This window comes from Harpia harpyja, chromosome 15 (genome assembly GCF_026419915.1).
Source record: "Harpia harpyja isolate bHarHar1 chromosome 15, bHarHar1 primary haplotype, whole genome shotgun sequence".
Taxonomy (NCBI): domain Eukaryota; kingdom Metazoa; phylum Chordata; class Aves; order Accipitriformes; family Accipitridae; genus Harpia; species Harpia harpyja.
The window spans coordinates 24598161-24619473 of NC_068954.1; the positions used below are offsets into that span (position 1 = coordinate 24598161).

General features: G+C 35.4%; 1 protein-coding gene across 1 annotated transcript in view; it reads right to left on the bottom strand.

The window, feature by feature from the left end:
* Positions 1-21313, bottom strand: part of CSMD1 (CUB and Sushi multiple domains 1) — a 1244186-nt gene that overhangs the window by 332569 nt on the left and 890304 nt on the right. Inside the window, exons 13-14 of the mRNA XM_052809685.1 lie at positions 5936-6118; positions 3805-4131 (exon numbers count right to left, since the gene is read on the bottom strand). Of these exons, the coding sequence (XP_052665645.1) occupies positions 3805-4131; positions 5936-6118 (510 nt within the window). The remainder of the gene's footprint in view (positions 1-3804; positions 4132-5935; positions 6119-21313) is intronic.

The following is a 21313-nucleotide window of genomic DNA, read 5'->3' on the forward strand; positions in this document are numbered from 1 at the left end:
ACAACCAATCCTCTAAACTTTTGTTGTTGTTGTTTTGGGTTTTTTTTTTTGAGGGGGGAATAACTTTTCAGTTGTAATATAATAATACACAATACATAATACAATATAATTGAAAGTATAGAAAACTCCTCAATAAAAAGTCAGCTTTAAATCCAATGACATTCAAACAGATACAACATAGTTCAAATTTGGAAGCTTCTTAGTTAGGTGTGGCTTAGATACACAAGAACACATTGCTCTTAAATTTCCCTCTGGACAAAATCCAGCTGTTTGTCTCTAATATAATGAGAAGTATGGTTTCACATTGCAGCTAATTTGGCAGAAATACAGGGTATTGCTAAAAAACTATGTCCACTGCCTAGGGCAGACAGAGCAACCTCCCAGTGGGACATTCAGAGCAGTCTGGCTTCATCTAGTGGGTTGACAACACAGGGTGCAAACCACACCTCCATGTGCATGTGTGATCTCATGGGGAGTGTTTTCAGCAGTCCGTGGATCAATGAGTTGCACAGAGCAGCTGCTTGTGGGTGCAGGTAAAGCTAGGGGGCTTCCGTGCCTTTCAGGAGGTGTGTGCAAGTAAGGGAACCCAGGGTGAGTGCTTGTAACTCATAAGTCTTGTAAGGGGAAAGCGCGTATGTAAATCTTGGCAGGGCAGGATGAAGATGGATTACAGTGGAAAGGTATTTACAGTTTTGCATGTATTGAGAGTCACAAGTGGTGTTCCCCAGGGTTCAGTATTGGGGCCAGTTCTTTTAATATCTTTATCAATGATCTGGACAAAGGGATCGAGTGCACCCTCAGTAAGTTTACAGACAACACCAAGTTGGGTGGGAGTGTTGATCTGCTTGAGGGAGGAAGGCTCTACAGAGGGATCTGGACAGGCTGGATCAATGGGCCGAGGCCAATCGTATGAGGTTCAACAAGGCCAAGTGCCGGGTCCTGCACTTGGGTCACAACAACCCCATGCAATGCGACAGGCTTGGGGAAGAATGGCTGGAAAGCTGCCCGGCAGAAAAGGACCTGGGGGTGCTGGTCAACAGCCGGCTGAATATGAGCCAGCAGTGTGCCCAGGTGGGCAAGAAGGCCAACGGCATCCTGGCCTGTATCAGAAATAGTGTGGCCAGCAGGAGCAGGAAAGGGATTGCCCCCCTGTACTCGGCACTGGTGAGGCCACACCTCGAGTCCTGTGTTCAGGTTTTGGCCCCTCACTACAAGGAAGACATGGAGGTGCTGGAGCGTGTCCAAAGAAGAGCAATGAAGCTGGTGAAGGGTCTAGAGCACAAGTCTCATGAGGAGCGGCTGAGGGAACTGGGGTTGTTTAGCCTGGAGAAAAGGAGGCTGAGGGGACACCTCATCGCTCTCCACAACTACCTGAAAGGAGGTTGTAGCGAGGTGGGTGCTGGTCTCTTCTGTCAGGTGACTGGTGATAGGACGAGAGGAAATGCCCTCAAGTTGTGCCAGGGGAGGTTTAGATTGGATATTAGGAAAAATTTCTTCACCTAAAGGGTTGTCATGCATTGGAACAGGCTGCCCAGGGAAGTGGTTGAGTCACCATCCCTGCAGTGATTTAAAAGATCTGTAATGTGGCACTTAAGGACATGGTTTAGTGGTGAACTTGGCAGTGCTACGTTAAGGGTTGGACTCAGTGATCTTAAAAGTCTTTTCCAGCCTGAATGATTCTATGATTCTAAGATAAACCAGGCAGCACAAGGAGGCACCAAGTGTAGTCACAGCACCAGGCCTGTCAGAGTTCAAGGATTGTCTGGATGATGCTCTTAGTCATATGGTTTAGTTTTAGGTAGTCCTGCGAGGAGCGGGGAGTTGGACTCAATGATCATTATGGGTCCCTTCCAACTTGAGATAGTCTGTGATTCTAAGATTTTGTGTCTAATATTGTGTTTTATCTGTTGAATTGGTGATATTGATCCTGAATCTACAGTTCACTGATTGTCAGTTTTGTTTCAATAAATCAAATCAATAAACTGCTTTGGTCCTGATTTGATTTAAACCATAACTGGAGCACTTTTTCCCTGCAACACATAGGAGGTCCAGAAGTACTAACACTTTGGCTGAAATTAAACTAAGCATTTCCTATGAACACGACGGGTTCATAAATCAGGGACACTCCCATTTGTCATCTCAGTTCCCCACTATGGAGGCATATGTGCTCTTAGATATTTCTAGCACATAAGGCGTGCATCAAGCTCAGTGGTAACACCTACTCTAATATGAAAAGTGTGGTGGAAAGCTCTTTGACATAATACTTAGGTGATCAGGACTCTCAGGGGGCTTGATCCATGAGTATTATATTCTTGACTGCGTAATTCTCCAGCTTCAAATAGAAATAGTAAAGATTGTCCTTATTATGGTCTGTCTTTACTTTGGTAGAATAGCATATGGAAAAAGAGATCTGAATAATCTCAGAAGCAGACCTAGAATTCAGGCCTCACATTTTCTGGTAAATCTTTTAATCTCTACAGTCTAAGATAAGGTGAGGATCTCCCTTTTCTCTTCCTGCCACTTTTCAAAGGACAATAATTATCCCTTTCTCTGAAAACAAAGGAACATTTTAGGCATCTAAGACTTAAAAAGGGTTGCAATCCATTAATTCCAGTTTTATGTGGGGCATCTTTCTAAATAATACAAGGAAACACCTTGGCCCTGAACAAACACTGTTAATTGATTATCTTAATTGACACAAGATAGGAACAAGTGCAGGATGTGACAAAGACAACTTTATTGTCAATTAACTTCTTCTATAAACTTAGAAGATAATTTCTTCAAAAAAAAGAGATAATCTCCGTAGCAGTAATGTCTTTGAATGACTAATAAAACTTCTAGGAGAGTTAGCAGTCCATGGCAAATGTAATAATGTTTTCTGCATGACAATGATGTTACTAGAGTTTTCAATTGAGAATACTGTTGAGTAATATCCTTTCATATCAACAAAACAACAGATGGCTATCTCTAGCCAGATATTTTTTAGCCTGGTTTCCCAAACAGGAAAGACTTATGCTTTCAGTAGCTCTCTATATGTATGTGACTGCTAGGTCCACATTTAACAACTTTTGAATTTGTTGACCAGTTGCAACTAAATTTTGTACATTTGAGAATTGAATGCTCAGATACTATGTTCTTAAAATTCTTAAAGAAACTGTAGCCAGAGAGAAAAACTATTCTTAAATCAGTGCACTCTATGGAAAAGACTTCTGCATGACATCAGCTATGTTCTTAGACACTAGAAAAAACACAGAGGGTAACTATTATGTGTATCCCCCAATCTATATTCATAGGGGTCTGTATTCTTAGATACCACACCATCTAATTGGAAGATAAAACACAAAAGCAAAGCAGGTTCCCAGAACTATTTATTTGCAATGATATTCTAGTTGCTTTTTATACTTCTGTGCTTTTCAGATGAACATCTCCATACTTGGGATCTAAGCTTGACATCTTTCTGAACTTACACCTGGTTCCATTGAGAAGTATATTAAGTTACTTGCACTGGATGCTTTGATCTGGATGATCTGGGCTTTAGTTAAGTGCTCTGCATTTATGCGGTGTCAGCCAAAAAGGCCCTTGAATAATGAAGGGAAATCCTCAGCACTATCACAATTAAAATAAATAAATGATAAAGATTCAGATAAGCTAATGAATATCAGGAAGACAGCTGAAAGCAGTGCAATTATACAAGCATTACAATTTAATTCTGTATTATAAATAAAAACATGTTCTATTTTTCATTATTATAAAAAAAGAGCTTGATTTTAAGACTAGGCATAAAATAAAAGCAGAGGTTCTTACTTGTGTAAGTGATATTAAATCCTCTTCCAGTGGTAGAGTGATCTGACTGAAATTCAAGTCTTACTATGTGCCCACTGCTAGCCAACTGAGAAGGGACCTCATTGCCAGAAAATGTGCCAAGAGGTGGTAGATCTGAAATCCCATCATCTTTCACTGTAAGGTAGTCAAATTGAGGTTCTACATCAAAGTCGTTGAAAATCAGATGGATTCTGCTTCCTGGCTCTGAGATAATTAACCAAACACAGTTCATATTGTTCCCATACTCCTCAGGATAATTTGGAGAAAGAATAATTCCAGACGGTGTGGTGAAGTTGAAGAAACATGAGACTAAAGAAAACAACAATAGATTCTCAAAATACTATCCACACACATTATAAATGCTTGTCTTTCTATTCTTTATTCTCATGGAAAAGGATGCTTTTGAAACCTGGATGTCAAAACTACTACACATGCAACATGCAAATGTTTAAGACTGTCGAATATTTCTCCAACATAATGTGTCAGCCTTGCATGTTTTTATTGCCCCAAGTGAGGCTAAGTGACTGCACCAGGGCCTGCAAGAGATTATTGGAAGCATGTAGAGAATGCCAAAGAAAACAGAAGTAATACCTGATGTGTCAGAATTTGAAAAAATTGGCAGGTTTGTTCTGAAATGAAAATGCAACCTCCAAATTTAAATGTGATTTTTTTCTAAAAGGAATATGCATGTAAATGTATTTAGCAATCCAAAAAATCAAGCACAAGGGCCAGTTTGGTCTGTAGCACACAGAGTTCATGCCGATGTAAATAACAGTAGAAATTTAGATGTGCCTTAATCAAGAACTCTTAAGAGTATATAGTACAAACTTATTTTACCCCTACTTTCCCTTCAATAGCACAGGGCAATTAAACAAAAATGATTCATACCTCTCCTCCTTTTTCACTCCTTTGGGCCAATTTTCATTAAGACAATTCCTAACTGATTTCAGAATCATGAGCTTGTGGCCGGTACTTTAGTGAGAAATACAATACATTCAGTAAGAGGAAAGCTCACTGCATATTAATTAACACAAAGGATAACCACTACTCAGCCCTTCAAACATGTCAAGCTGAACTCAATATTTGTAAATAGATATTCTAAGTTTAGGTTCCATTATCTTTCATAGGGCATGTGCACATCAAACAGTGGAGCACAGTAAAATATTCCACACTATTGCAAACAAACTAATATATCACCCAATGCAATACAACACCATGAAGAAACACAACTTCTGTCTTCAAAGGGAATTGCAGCTGCACTGTCTCCGTGCCCAGGCCTTACATGCTTAGACACATTTCAGCTTTGCATGGGCATATAGAGATTACTTGCAGTCCAAAGCAAGCTTACTTAGCTTGGTAAGTCCTGTACCAACACAGCTGCAAAATACATGTATGTCCAAGTAGAATTGGACACCTCACTAAGGTTGTTTTGAAAATCCAGTACTGAATTATAAGACTCTTTATAGGAAAAGGTAATGTGGTCTGGAGAACTGAAGTACCTAATATAGCTGGGTACTAAAAAGATTTACTCTATTTTACCACAGAAGAAGAAGAAACAAGAGTAGTAAAAAAAAAAAACCCTCTCTATTTAAATCCATCTACAAGCTTACCTACAAACATATTTTATCTTTTAAAACAAAATTCACAAGTAACGATCTTACCTACACTTTTTCCATGTTGGATATCTTTATATTCCTTATATTCATTTTCATGCTTTATTAAGATATCAGAAAAAAACCCCAATCTTTTCTTATGTGGATCTGCAGACTGCTTTGCACTGCCAGAATCAATGCGTATGTGCCACAGAGTACTTTTGAACACTTATATGCTATTAGGAATTGCTCATTTAGAGTCTAATTCAACACACACTTACATTAAGAGTGTTAAATGGTTCAATTAAATATAAAACGAGGGGAAAGAACATTCTAAAACAGTCCTACGTGATTTTACCCATAAATGAGCTACTACTGAGCCAACTAAAAATAACCCATGTGACTGAAAAAGTCTTCAAGGTCTTCTGAAATGTTTTCCTGCTGGCTAGTCACAAATGCTAAGAAAAGCAAGAGGCTAAGGTCAGAAAAATAATAGAGAAAAAAAAATTTAAAAATCTTACAAACACAGCTGGGTTTGTTGCCAGACCACTGGTTGTTTTGTTGACATGTAATCGTTCTCTCTCCCACCAGTTCAAAAGCTGCTTGACATTCAAAGGTAAGTGTGTCTCCATGCAGAAAACTGCTGCCACTCCTTTTTCCATATGATGGAATTCCAGGGTCTCCACAACCTCCTTTCTCAATTTCTGAAAATCAAAAAATTCAAACACAATAATAAGGAAAATATATTTGCAAGCAATTTATGTCAGTGTCAGAAGTGCTTTCAAAATATTTGGCATTGTGCCTTAAACTAACATTTACAGCTGAAAGTGAACTACAGGTAAATGTTGCAAAATCATCTCCAAGATGACTTAAGATCTAAAGTCTTTTCACAAGCTAATAACTCCCATACCTGCATTGCTGAAGATAAAAAAAATACTCACGTTTAACTGCATGGCTGAACTGAATTACAGCATATTTGAGGGTAAAATTATAAAGCCATAGTCTCCATTCTATCCATGGAGACAGCCTATGTGTAGATCCTATTTCCGGTAATGAAGTGCTAGTAATAAAGAATCTATCTTAACTCTCACATCTGCAATTCCATTTATAAGGCTATTAGTAACACGATTAAAACCGTATAAATTACTGATAGCATCAATGAATTTCATTTTAAGTACTAAAATATAATGAAAACAAAACTGAGGAATTATTTCTTAATCTCCTACTTCAAATTAGAGCGACATTCTTCTCAGCTGCATTCAGTTACGTTGAAAAAAGATTAACCTTTTGGATTATACTTCCCAGATATTGTCTAGGACATCTGCTATTTAAATTATTTAATTTGTAGATACTGAATGTAAATATACAATATAAGAATATAAAAACTCAAGTCTTATGAAATTTATGAATAACAAGAATATTAGGAAGGGAATTGTAAATATTAATTGCTTGTGATAGAAATGCTGAATAATCTTACAAATTGCTATACACATGGCTGTTCATCAAAAATGAAGGCTCCATTTCTTTGCCATTAAATTTAAAGCAGTTTTATTATTAATTCCCATTTGAGCAGCAAAAATAACAACAAAGCACTGCTGGTTCTATAAACTGTGTTGCTACATCTGTAGTAAAATTATGTAAATCTCATTTGAATGAAACTAGTAATAAAATTCTTGTTATTTAAATTTTTCCCAGTTCAATCCAAGGTATGAAATCTGAAACATTCAAGATAACAAGAAAATTCAATTCACTGAATAGTATTAAATATTATTTAACATAATAATTAACATATTAATATAATTTAACAACGTTAAAAATGTCTGCTGTCAAATATTGTTAAATTTACTAATGTTAAATCCTGGCAAAAGTGTATATCTTGACACGCTAACTCCAACAGAAATTTTAAGGTGCAGGATAGCATTATTATGATATGTGAAGTCAATCCACTACTTTTACACCCTGAAAGCAGTTGTGAACAGATTGTTGACAAACATCTTCAGAATAGTATGCCACGTATTTCACAAAAGAACGGGTTATTCATCAGGATAAAAAGAGGTATAAATGTCTTTCTTGGTAATCTTAAAATCAAGCTTTGAAGAGAAAATTAGGAGTAACTATTCCATCTATGAATTCAAAGCAGTTCCAGAGTCAGTTGTTTCATTTAAATAATTTTTCTTACCAGAAAGCTAGAATGTATCAAATGAATGAAAACATCTGCCAAAAAGTCCAGTACACAAATATAATAAAACACCAGTAAAGAAATATAATAAGCAATATTTATAAATAAGGATTCAAAATTATATGTATTTACAAATGCTTTAATGTAGTTTCACCTGCCTGCTCCTACTGAGACATTGATTCCTACTGCCACAGTGGAGCACTGGAAACCTGAGTGTTCCCAGCTATCCACAGCTCCACATCCTACATGAAAATGTGGGGAGCTACAGAAAATCAGAACCCACGTTTTAATTGCATTTTAATAGTTCATTTCCTCCACTGATAGCAGAGCAATATCTAATCCAGCATGTGAGAATAATCATAAACACTTTTCCAAAAACCTGTTGTTTCTCAAAGATCAGGGCAATACTGTCTCAGGCAGGAATGTCAGGAGGCAAACTGTCTGCAAGGTTTTGCAAAGGCATTCCTGAAGATTTATCCCTTAAAAGAAACCAACAAGTGTTTCTTTCCATGGTCTACAGAGAAAGTATCAAAATATCTTTAATTAATGAATTTACTGAAGTAGAAGACAGATCAGGATGCTTTCTAACTCTCAGGAGATACACCAAGCCCTAGGAGAGGGGTATGGATCAGTGAACCAAAACTTTTAACAGAAATTACCATGAATTAAGCTTTCTGGCAGGTTGAAAATTCCTTTTTTGTAGGAAACTAGTACAGTATGTCTTCAGTCAACACCAAGCTCTTACTGAGGAAGGCAAGAATGCAGGATAAACTTTGGAGACTAAGCAAATACTTTGTGCTTCTGAGGATGTCTATTTGCATTTTGACAATAAAAAGGTTGAAAAATTTTATCCAGCTCTAGAAATCTACATCTTCACAAACCCTGAGGTGAAGACTATCTATCCTTAACAGAAAATGTACTCTCATCAAAACCAAGTTAGTCAGGTTGACAGAAAGCACCCATTAAATTTCAATGGATAGCATTCACTTCTATCTTCAAGTTTCACATAAATTTCCTGGTATGAAGATTTACTATAACATGCATATCATATCACTCTTATTCATATTACATTACGGGTGTTACTATCAATAACACAATTTTAGATCAACTAATATTCGACCAATTAATTTTAGTGAGACAATGGTCTGTTGTTTTCACACCACAAAATCAAAAGAACACCCAACTTAGATAGTTTAACAACTTTCCATACACTTTTTCAGTTCAACATCTGTCTCTGCTCTTGTATTACAATGAATTAATGCATGCATTAGACAATTGCCTTCCAAAATATTTGAAAAAATATAAAACCCCAAAAAGCTGTGTCTTAGCTGACTGAATTTCTCATAGATAGACTGATTGCAGCTCTGTAGTGGTTAAGATGACAAAACTTCCCTTCCCCATAAAAAGATAAAAACTTTTAGGAGTAATCTCAGTTTTAATGTCCAAATATTTAAATTTTTCTTGAAGTATTATAAAATATAAATCCATGTAAAAATTCTGCCAGCAGCAGAACACAATATTAAATATTCACTTTCTTAGTGTTCAGGAAATCATGAGGGAGTGACAGAACAAAGCAGATTAAGTCAGATGCAAGACTGTCTGTACATTTCTTTTTAGTCAAGAGCTAGATTTCCATCACGTATATTACTGACAGACCAAAACTTAGGGAAGACAGAGAAGGCCAGATTCAGGGGTTTGTACTTATACATAAAGAATACTATTTGTTTAAAACTAGATCTAGAGTAGTACAGCCATGTAATGATTCCCAATATTTTTCTGCCCTCTGGGATCTAACACAGCTTTTTATTTCATTGTCTTTTCTGGTACCTGTCCAACTTCCACAGATTTGATCAGAGAACAAATTTTTTGAATGCCTAAATTCAGTTGAGGTGCATTGTGCCTATTACTGCAACACTTGCACCAATTATTCTGCTTCATAAATTGCAAAAAGGCTATATATCTGCTAAAAAGACAACATTCTTCTGACCAAGTCAGTTGGAGCCATGTTGAGAGAAATCCTACGGGACAGAAAAGGTTCTTAAAATGACAAACATGAAAATAAAAGCTGTGCTAACCTATTTAAAGTGTGGCAATAAAACCCCTATTCCTTTAGGATTATTCTGTGTACTCATTCAATGTTGGACTTCTTTTGATGTGAGTCCTTAGAGCTGTGTGAAGTTCATCAAGTTTGCAAATAAGCTCTCAAGCTCAAATTTAAACATCAGCTTCCTCTGGTTACCAAAATATTAACATTGATGTTATTCAATTGTTTCTGGCTTTCATGTACTCTCTTTCAGTAGCCTGGGGAAAGAGACTTTTCATCTTGTTTGTAAACTAGAAATATTTACTTAGTTTCAGGGAACAGTCTCTCTTTAACGTTGGTAGAATTACAAGATTAGATTTCTGATGAGAAGATCATATCCGTCTGAATTTAATCAAAGAGATTTCTGATGCTGTGTTTGCTTTCAAAGGAAGAAATATGGCAATTCTAAAATGATATGAAGCATCTAAATAAGTGTTATGACTACTATTTGAAAGGTGTCACATTGCAATTCAAGTCTTTTTGATGAAAAGGCTTTGCATTACTTTGACGCCAGTATCTGAAATATATAATAAAATACTTCATACATTATAACATTTGGCAGTCTTGAATGTATTACTCATGGTAGCAATTTACCTTTTTTCCCCCTTGTTACTAGATTACAAATACACAGTTAAAATGAAATTCTTCATGCCACTGTTTTCATTCATACTACCCAATATTCTAGCTTAGATGATTAGTGAATCATCATCAAATCACTAAATCTGTAGCTAGATACAACTTTTACCAGTAGATTATTAATAATATCCTCATGCTTTAATAATTCAGATGTATAAATACAATTTAAATTAAATAAGTGTTTTAAACACATGTGGGTTACACAACAATCCATTGTTTCAAAGAAGAGATACATAAATAAACTTCAGTAGTTCAAGGTCTATCAGAAAGTTGAAGTCAATACCTCCAAAACCTAAAATCATGAATTTGACACCACTTCATAATTATCATCTTAGCTATAGTCAAGATGATAGGTTAAGGGAAGCTGAGAACTGTCACAGGTATACATTTCCAAAAAAAAGAGATAGTTTGGAAGTTTATTTCCATGTCAGATAGGACCTTTCCAGTTTAACATCTAAACTCTTATATGAAAGGCCACAGAAATTCATGTTTTAAATACAAGCAGACTGATAATTTAGTTTATTTTCTCTTATTCCTCATATCTCCCTGTGTTAACAGTCATAATACGCGTCAGAGTGGAATCTGATTTAAAAATACAAATGAAGAAACCCTTGTACAAAGAGAAACCCTTATACAAAGAGAAGGGATAGAGAGATATGCTCAGGACTGGAGAAGAGGACATATGTTAAAGAGTTATATAATATATATGATTCTTGCAAAGGAACATGGGAACAACTACTGAAAGTGAAAATGATAAATCAAAACTAATAGAAAAAAATATTTCAGATATCACATAATTGGACTGTAAAAGTGGCTATTAAAGCTAAAATGAGGTTGGCCTAAAGCTAAAAACAAGGTGGCCTTACATGATAATTTTATAGATGATCACAATTTTATCATTATTCCAGTAAATTTCTTCAAAGAAATTTTACAGTACAATTTATTATCAGCCTCCAACTATAAAAAGAGAAGGCTTCCTTCACAGGTCATATAGTTCCCAGCAGCATTCTAAGAGATTCTCACAATTTCTCTGAAATGTTTTGTCCTTGCTGTTATCAAAAAGGCCACAGATCATATCCAGTAGATTAATTTTTGTTGCTTCTACCTTATTGCATTCTGTATCAATATTAAAAAACAAACATGACCTTATAATCAGATAGATGGAAAACCAACATGAGAACTTTTTATAGGAAGTTCATTTAAGCTAACAGTTCACTATCATAGCGTATGGATGGCTTGTTGGTAATAATAACATATCATATCTTATCATATAATATAAAAATCCTTGAAAGTAATAAAACAATTTGAGAAGAAAAATAATCAAACCTTTTCAACAAATATGTTCAAGTTTAATATTTACTGTGTACTTAAATATTCCATTACAGAATGCAGAAAAATAAAATGTCAGTTTGTTTAGAATCAATTTTACATGTCCAGGGGTAGATGCAGACCAAATCTGAACAGGGATGAGGAAAAAGCTTTCTGTTACTTGTTGCAGAAAAGTTTATGATACCAACTAACCGACAGATGAGATAGCAGGTCAAATTCATTATCAGTAACTGTAGAAAAATAAATTTGGAAAAAAATTATTATCAACTTGCAGGCCCAATGACAGGTTCTGAATTGACAGTTACCACTCAGGAACAAGAACTCTGGCATACTAAAGATAATCCTATGAAACTGTAAGCTACTGAAAATGTTAGGAATTGCTAGGAAAGGAACAGTGAACCAAACAGAAAATAGTATTCTGACACCACACAAAAACCTATTTCATTTGCATATTGAATACTGTATGTAATTCTGCTCCTCCATATAAAAAAAGACAGATTAGAACTAGGGAAGGAAAACAAAAGATCAAAGTTACTCTTTCTGAGGAATTGAGGACCAATTAAATAGACTGGAAGTCTCTTTTTTGGGAGGTGAAATATATGTGTTCAAAAAGCGATTGGACAAATACGTGGAAGAAAATCATATTGAGAAACAAAGAGGAAGTACTTGAGCCATGCCTCACTGGAAACAAGGAAAGTACTCTGGGATTATCTCTGTCTCTTGATTTATCACTGTATACTTCACCATTTTTTCCTTAAACATTCTTTTTTGTCTAGTATCAACATGCCATGGGCTTTCCGTCTTAGTGTAGATTTTTATTCTAATGTTTTGTGATAAGGAATGTCATATTGTTCAAATTGCAGAATTCATGTTTCTTTATTAACAGAAAGAGTAGAGCCTGTCTATACAAAAGGCTGAGCAGTGCCCTGGACAAAAGTTAGCCCAAAGGTATCCTGTGGAAAGCAAGTTAGCATGTTACAGTGTAAAATAGGAAGCACAGTAAAAAGCAAGTGCAGCTGCCTCAGAAATGATCAGAATAACATAAGGATGAATCTTGTGAAAAGGTGAACCATGGAATAAGGCAAAAGACAATAAAGAAAGAAAAATAGCTAGCAGGAAAGGAGAATGAAGAACACCTCCACTTTTCCAGAAAAAAAACCCAAACCAAAACAAAAACCAAAACGCCAAACAAAAAACCATAGATAGATAACAAAAGTTTAAATAAAATTAAGTAAAGGGCAGGATAGGAAGAGAACAGCTTATGGACTATTTAGAAAATATAGACATATTCAAGGGAACAGGGCCTAATTAAATTCACATTAAAGTACTTAAACTGAAGCAGTCTATGAACTATTAGCAATTATATTCAAGAACTTATGGAGGACAAGGGAGGTGCCAGCTGACTGGACAAGGTCACATGTAATAACCATCTCAAAAACTGGAGAAAAGAGGACCCAAGGAATTGTACAAATGCATGCATATATAATTTGCCCCTCAAACTGGGAAGGTGATATACTTTATCCTCCTTTATAACAGAATATCCTTGAACATCTTTACCTAAAATTATTTTAAGCCCTGGCAAGGAAAACATGGTAGTTTCCTAGAAAAGAATCAATGTGCTACCAGTATTTTAAAAGTGCAAGCAAATTGACCTACATAATTATAGGATTGTAAAGCCAACACTGATCCTAAGCAAAGTAATGGAACAGCCAACACACGAGTCTGTTTCTAAAGGGTTAGAAAATGAAAATGTAATTAACACCAGTTAACATGGTTTTATGGAAAATTGGTCATGTCATACAAACAATATGATTTTTAGATTATAAACTTGGTTGACAATATATTTGGACTTCTTTCAACCATTTAAATTAGCAACACATGACATCCTAATTAAGAATTGGCATCATAGAAAATCAATTTAGCACATATTAAATGGATTAAAATTAGATAATGATAGTATCTCAAAGCATAAAAGTGAACAAAGAATTAACATTAGGCACTAGAACTGCTTCAACTAGCTTAGTATATACTTTTTTTTTAGCCCAGTCCTAACAATTTGTTATACAAATGATATTACAGAAAAACAATTAATCAATAGTGGCCATAGTATTTTCAAGATGCTGTAGCCCTGTGACATATACTGTAGGTGTTTGTGTCATCTTGTGCATATGTACCCACATAAGCACTGCTTTTTCTCATAGTCTTCAAAGGAAAAAGCAAACATCAAAATTTCAAGCCTATGGCAGCTGAGAATTTTGTAAAATAAAATTAATATTAGATGTGATGGCCTAATTTTCCCTGAGTATCCACTTCTGTACCTTACAATGGGTGTTCCTCCTCTTTAGAGACCAGGAGTGATGAGTCCAGTTTCACCAAACAAAATGGAAGATTAAAAGGGATGTCATCATGGGATGTGTTGGAGCTTCAAGATTGGGATGCTTCTAATGCAGGTTATAGAAGCAGTAAGTGCTCAAATGAAAAATGTTAGCTTTGGAATCTATCCATTGATATGGATAAAGAGGGAGAAAGATGCCTTGGTAGCATCTGAGAAAGGAAAGGTGATTACACTGCAACTGAATGTACTAATATTAGTGCAGTGTGGTCTTTCAAATAACTTAATTTTACTTTATTCTATTTCAGTAAAGAAGTAAGAAGGAGGAAGTGTTGCTCTAAAAACATTCTTCTGATGGGCAAAAAAAAAGGAAAAAAAAGAAAGCTTCTTTAGGCCCTACGCTCCTATATTCTATCCTTGCAGGACAAATCCTGCCCTCCAGGGCTGGACTCAGTCCAGCAGCTTTTAGCTTTTTTGGGGGATACACAATTTCCACTGAGATCTCTAAGAAAATGTTTCTCTCTTTGATTAACTTTGAGACTTTATTGCATGTGCCCCCCTTCTGTCTACAAAGAACTTCCTGTTACTCTTATCTATATCTTATATGATTACAATTTTTTTGCTGTGTCTTCTTCCTTCTTTGCTCCTGTCCTCTTGGCCACCAGAGAGTCCTGAGCCGTGCTTAAGGAAGACACACTTTCCTTCTCTTTCCAAAGATGCCAACCTGACCAAGGCTTTAAAAACAAGGACAAGGCAAACAAGACTTTTGCCTCCCTAATATAACATACTTTCTGAGCAACATAACCTAACATAAAACTACTCTGCAGACAAATAAAAGAAGCCTCACAGCTTAGAATTGACTCTGTAAGATATTCCATATAACCATACCAAAACAGTGCATACCTACATGTACATGTAAATATTTTGTTGGGATAGTATATGTACAAGAAAACAAACAAACAAACAAAGAGATAAATAAAATTTATGTGTGCTTTTAAGTGAGAGTAATTAAACAACTGAAATTTCACAAAAGCATGTTACAGAGTCTTCATGGGCATTAGGCATCTATTTGACTTTGCATAGATAGACTGGACTTCTCAGTTGGAAAATTCCATTCAACATCTTGTTTTTCCACTTCACACCCAGAAGAAAAAGGAAGAAGGATAGGTTGGGTTATGCTGGGGATTTAAAAATGGAGGGTTTTGGTGGGAAAAAACCCTCCCTGTGAATATTGCTTGTCTGTGGAGGTTAACTGCACAAACCTAAAAACCCCAGCAAATTGCTACAAGTCCTGTGCCTGTTACAATTATGTATAATCAAGCTTAACTACGGCTTTTATAGAGTCACCGGAGTACAAATAAAATACTTTACCTGTTCATCACAAAGTTATTTGCCTAAAACAAAAAAAAAGTTACTTTAAAGTGTTTGACAAGTGTTACTAACATTATGCCTGGTGGGTTTTTTTAATTTGTTTCCTTTATGTTTCCATGCACACTGGAAAATACTGTGATCTTACATGATGTGTGTCCACAACAGTAAAACTATTGTGTCTTACTTGCTCTATCCTGTCACATAGACCACTTAGAGCATCAGTTCTGTAGTTTCCAAATTATTATAATAAGTAGTGAAACTCAGAATTTAATTTTAAATGCTACAGTGAACTAGAAACTAAAGAATCTAAAGGCTAGATCTCAAAGAACACTTATTCTGACAGTTACCTTCAGGGTGTAAAACTACCATGCAACACAAGTCTTGAGTTCTTGAGAAAGCTGAGTGATTTCTACATACATTTACAATTTGATGCAATGCATATATGCGGAAATGGTAGCCTGACTATTATTAACTTCCAGCTTGGAAAGAAAAGTTCTGGATGTGTGCTGGGGTCATGCCCACCATGTTTTCCTGATTACATTTCATCCCAAATACAGATGATATGTGTTGCTCTGAATAACACTACTTTATTTTTAGTTAAAGTGATCTATTCCAATCAAATTTGAAAACAATGAAGAGAAACTTTTTATGGCTTCTAATATGAAGCTCATAGTCCTGTGCAGGTGGGATGTGGCAGGAAAAGATTTATTATATAACATGAGTGAGTGGCAATGGTTTTAACTCATTGCAACATCCTGAAATATTGGACTTGCATTGGGGGAGAAGCTAAAAAAGACAATAGCATTTTGTTTTTTCAAATAGCCCAAGTAAGGGAGGAAAAAAACTTAAATGTACATTTATGTTGTTCCTATCAAGGTACATGTTCTGGTGAAAGCACACCAATACTCCATCCAAATGTCTATACCACAGAGAAGCAAACAGATCAGGTATAATCAGCTTATTTTATATAATTGCAAACTTTGCAGATGAGAAGAGAATCCCAACAAATATGTTGTGCCCACTTTTCTTGAGCATACTGTGTGAACAAATGGAAATTAAAAAGTTGAGTGTTTTCTTTGACATCCAGTTCTTGCTAAAATCCTTTAAAATTCCTCCTCTTTTCTCTACGTTCTAGCAAAATAGCAGAAGAGGAACCTATGGCAGTGGTTCCAACCAGTGGATTAGATTTTGAACCAAACTCAACTGTTCATGATAGTATTTAGAATCATGAATCCAACAAAGTTCAGCTGCAAGCTGAATGAGCTTGAGAAACGCTACTCACTGAAACTCAGTAATCTTTTCTACAGCATACTAATACAACACAATAGAAGCATGAACAGATGCAAGTTTTTTATCATGTTCTATATAAAAGTGAGTGTACAAAAACATTTTTGCTAAGTATTTCATGCAGAGGCCATATAGATATTAGAAAATAAAAAATAAAAAGTGGCAAGCAACAAATGTAAGACCTTGGAACCATCAAAGACAGATTGAAATGTGGTGAGTCCTGCAGGTGATAGGAAAAATCCAAAAGGTTTGGGGTTTTTTTGTTTTTTGTTTTTTGGGTTTTTTTTAAGTATTTGAACTCTTAGTTCTCTGAGGAAGGCTATGCAAGTGCACACATGCTAATACCACTCCCTGGCATCTAAACAAACCCAAATATGATCACTATCTGAGGGAAATGATCCTAACTTTGTTTTTCTTTCAAAAGAGAGGAAAAACACATCAACAGGCATACCTAGAGACATAGATTGGAACCTGTTTACATCTGTATTACAAGGAGTCATGTACTTCATTTTTTTTATGTATTACAACTGATACCACTAGAATAGCTGCAAAACATTCATTGCTTTATTATGTGTTCTAAATGTAATGATTTTGTTTTAAAGTAAATAGTACTCTGCCTTCTAAAAGCTCCTTAAGCTCTAAGTCATTTTTTGGATACTGAAAGGAAAAATAAAGATCCTTGAAAACGTTATACTAATACCAAGCCTACAAGTGAATTGTAAAGGAACTGCTTTCTTAAAATCATTCCATGAAGGGTGTATAATTTCCTACTCAAGAAAGGATTGGCCATGGCTATGCTGGCCTGGAAAGGTCAGAGGAGAGGGGAAGGTACAAGGGTGTATGAGATTGTTCTGTAATTAAACCGAAAATTATTAAAAATGCCATAAAATACACTTTTTTAAAGCTGCAATATCATATTACAGACCAAGTCTGTGAGCAATGAAGGTCATTTGTACGGCTCTCCAAATTTCATTCCTTTCTGAAAATATACTATGTTATTTACTGCATTAATATGATGTTTTTCACCTACAGTCAGCACATACTATATGGCTTCATCTGCACAAATACCCTATTTAATGTAGTTCATTACTCTTTGCACTTAGAAATCTTCAATGTACAATGTTCTACAAGCTATGTTCAGAAAACACCAAGACTGTACATTTTAGAAGATCCATTTTCTAGTACTTGTCATTAATTCTTCATGAGTAAAATAAAATTTAGTACCGTACACTCAGAATTGTTTAGACACAAAACAGAGCATGCGAGCATACACATTAGTAAATTAGACATAATCATAGCTTTTTGTTAACCTAATTCAGCAATTCTCACATTTAATAAAGAGTCTGAATGGATCTTATTTTTATATACTACCATATATACAACAAATAAATTAAATGAAAAAAAGTCTAAAAATTGTTCTTGACAGTGTTCTGGATTACAAACTACTGTTCTTCTCAAATTTCATAGCAATGTAAAAATAAATCATTATTTCATCTTGAATAATAATAACCCACTTTAAATTGCTAATAAAACAAGAGAGCAATGTAAAAAGGCTGATCTGGAGGATATGCTGACTTTGTAACAGGTGGAGGTGTTTGCATGTCAAATCAATTTCAGTCAAAGCGTAAAATTAATGTCTGTTAATGAGCTGAATGGATAAATCACACAGCTGATGAAAGGACTTGGAAAGAATAAAGTACTGAAGAACTTTGAAGCAACTCTTTAGTGAAATAAATCAATTCTTTACAGAGGATTTTACTAATAAATACCTGTGTGTCTGAATAAAAAACTTCAGCTGTTGCTTAATATTTCCCATAGATCTTACTTCAGTAACAACTACCAGTATGAATTGTGTTTTTAATAGTATTTGGGATTCAAATTTAATTGTCCATTTGAATCATGTGACATTAGGAATTATTTCCATTTGGCACTTGATAATCAACAAAGTGACATTTAAGAAATTCAATAAATGTTATAATGAAGACACAAATGATGCAGAAACTGTTTAATGACCCAAACCTGACTACATCTTTTATCTTTTCATGGTAAAAGTATTCAAAAAAAAGCCTATCAATAGCCTCACCAAAATCCTAAAATCTCCAGTTGATTTTAATGAGATGATAATAAGAATCTAGTTTAACTTAAAAAGATAGAAAAATGCATATGAACAAGAAATTCCAGATTTTTTAAAATCTCAATAACAACTAAAATGAATCTACTATATAAAAATATCATGAAGTGGGTTGTATTAAATTCCAGTAAAGCATTTATAAGACACCAGTTTTACAAAATAAGCTTACACGCTGTACTGGGAATTAGCAGTGGTGGAGGAGGTCTACAGCGATGTGGACTATAATCAGGCCTCGAAGGATTTGGATGATGTGGATGACATCCAGTGCAGGTGATGGTTTGTATAGAGCAATCCGATGTCATACACCAGCACCCTGGTGAAAAAGGACTGGGCAGACACCGAGGCACCAACTGTGCATAAACTGGCCTCGCAGCTCCAGTAATTCAAAGAGAATGTCTATTCCCCCTCGCCCTCGATCCTATGGGCTTGCATCTCAGCTATGGAAAGACTGTCCCACCAGGTCTGGCCACTCGAAAGGAAATGTGGAGAATCTCTCTCCCTCCTTATCCCTGCTGGGCTTAACCCACAACACACACACAAATATCCATAATTAGGAAAAAAAAAGAAAGACAATTTCATAATAAAGGTACACAAATTAATAATTTCAAAAACATAGGAAACTAAACAAGTATTAGTTAATCTGGGTATTGATATAATACCACATATGCAGACTTATCATTGAATAAACAATATCTAAAAACATACTGCATGTTTTCACTGAGAAGTACCAAAAGAAACATGAAGGCTTTAAAAAAAGACAGCACATAGCTGTTCTTGGAAATGCATAAAGAAGAGTTGGTGCACAGTTCTATCTTCCCACTGTGACCTTGCTATGTGAGTGTTTTCCTCCAAGGTTGTTCTTAGGCCAGCCACTCTGCCTAAAGCTCTACCCCTAAATAAAGCAGGGACAAGGGTGAGCTTGAGCACTGGATCTCCAACCCTGCATACTGCATAAGCTTTAGCATACTTGCTGGTGATGCCTACCAGCACTCTGAGACACTGCGTGGTCATGATTCACGGGACAGCAAGCACCGTGGACCATTCCCAATAGATTGGATGGACAAGACTGCATCAAGTTCTCATCTCTGTATTCTACAAAGTTCTCCAGCACCACTCACAGGCTTTACATCTTCAGACATACCTCACCACATCCCAAAGTGTTCAGTATATACTCTCAGTTTCTTGCTACAAAAACATGAATCATGGCCTGCAATGCAGCATGCACATCACTAAGCACACTGAAATAACACCCTCTTGCCCTGCCCCAAGACACATAGATACAAATACACTCACTCACACACAATTTGTTTGTGGGTAAATAAGGCCCCTCCTTTGGGCCATGTTCTGTGGATGTATCCTCAGGGCAAGAACACAGCCTCGGCCACATTTTGTTTAGCACTACAAATGCAATCTCAAGATAGTTTCTGGGTTGCAGCAAACTCCACATTGTCTCTTCTGGGTCTTTATGCTAAAAAAAATAAATCGTCAGGTCCCTTTTCCCCAGCCCCTGCCATGCTGTAAGGCTCCTTCCAGCTCTGTGCATTCCAGCTCTCTCTGAGCTGGTCCTAGATGGCATTATAGAAGTTTGTCATAGGAAGGGATGCTCAGTGAATGTGTTTTCTCCTCATTCTTACAAATGACTTTTTTTTTTTTCTCATTAAAGAAATATTATTTACTAACATATATCAAACAGTTAACAAACAAGGTATCATGACAGTGTCCTAGATTATTTCTCACAAAATTATGAGTCAGAGCCAGTTTTCAAAGTTTTCTTTTCCTCTTTGTTTTTTTGTCAGATGGCTACCCTACAACCTACCCTTTTTCTTTATCTGCTATTGCCATGTTTGATTGTATTGTATAACCTTATAACATAGAATAGATTTCTAATGATAAAAATATACATGTTCTGTTTGTCAGCTGTGAAATTGGAAGTATTATTGTGTTATGGATTACTAAAAAGACAGTACGTTAAATGATATACAGGGTATTTTTGTCATCAAATAGAAAGCAAAAGAACACACAAAAAAGTGTTATGTTATTAAGCTAATAGGTAAAGAAACAACTTGCATTAGAGATATAAAACTAAATAAAGATCAAAATATGAATTATGACTCATGACAGAACATATTTGTGTTCAAATACAAATATGAACGATACTAATTATCAGATTAATTGCTGAGACAATACAATAAAAAGAGAATCTGTTTCATAACTGTTTATATATATAAACTGAGAGTTTATAACTATTCTCAAAGCACTACTGTTACTTTAAGTATTGATCTGTTTACAAATAATCAACACAACAAAATTACAAATAATTCTACACAACACTGAATGAAAAAATATTTTTGAAAGTGATGTCTACCAACAATATCATATTTTTACTTTTCTTTGAAAATTATTTATCAAACTTTTAAAAGAATGTTGAAACCAATCTTTAAAGTTAGAGACAAAGTTTTCACAGGAGTTGGACCTATTTTTATGAAAAAGTGAAGGAAAAAATCGTTTATCTGTGAATAAAATTTGGATGGACTTCAAGTCTGTAAGCAGA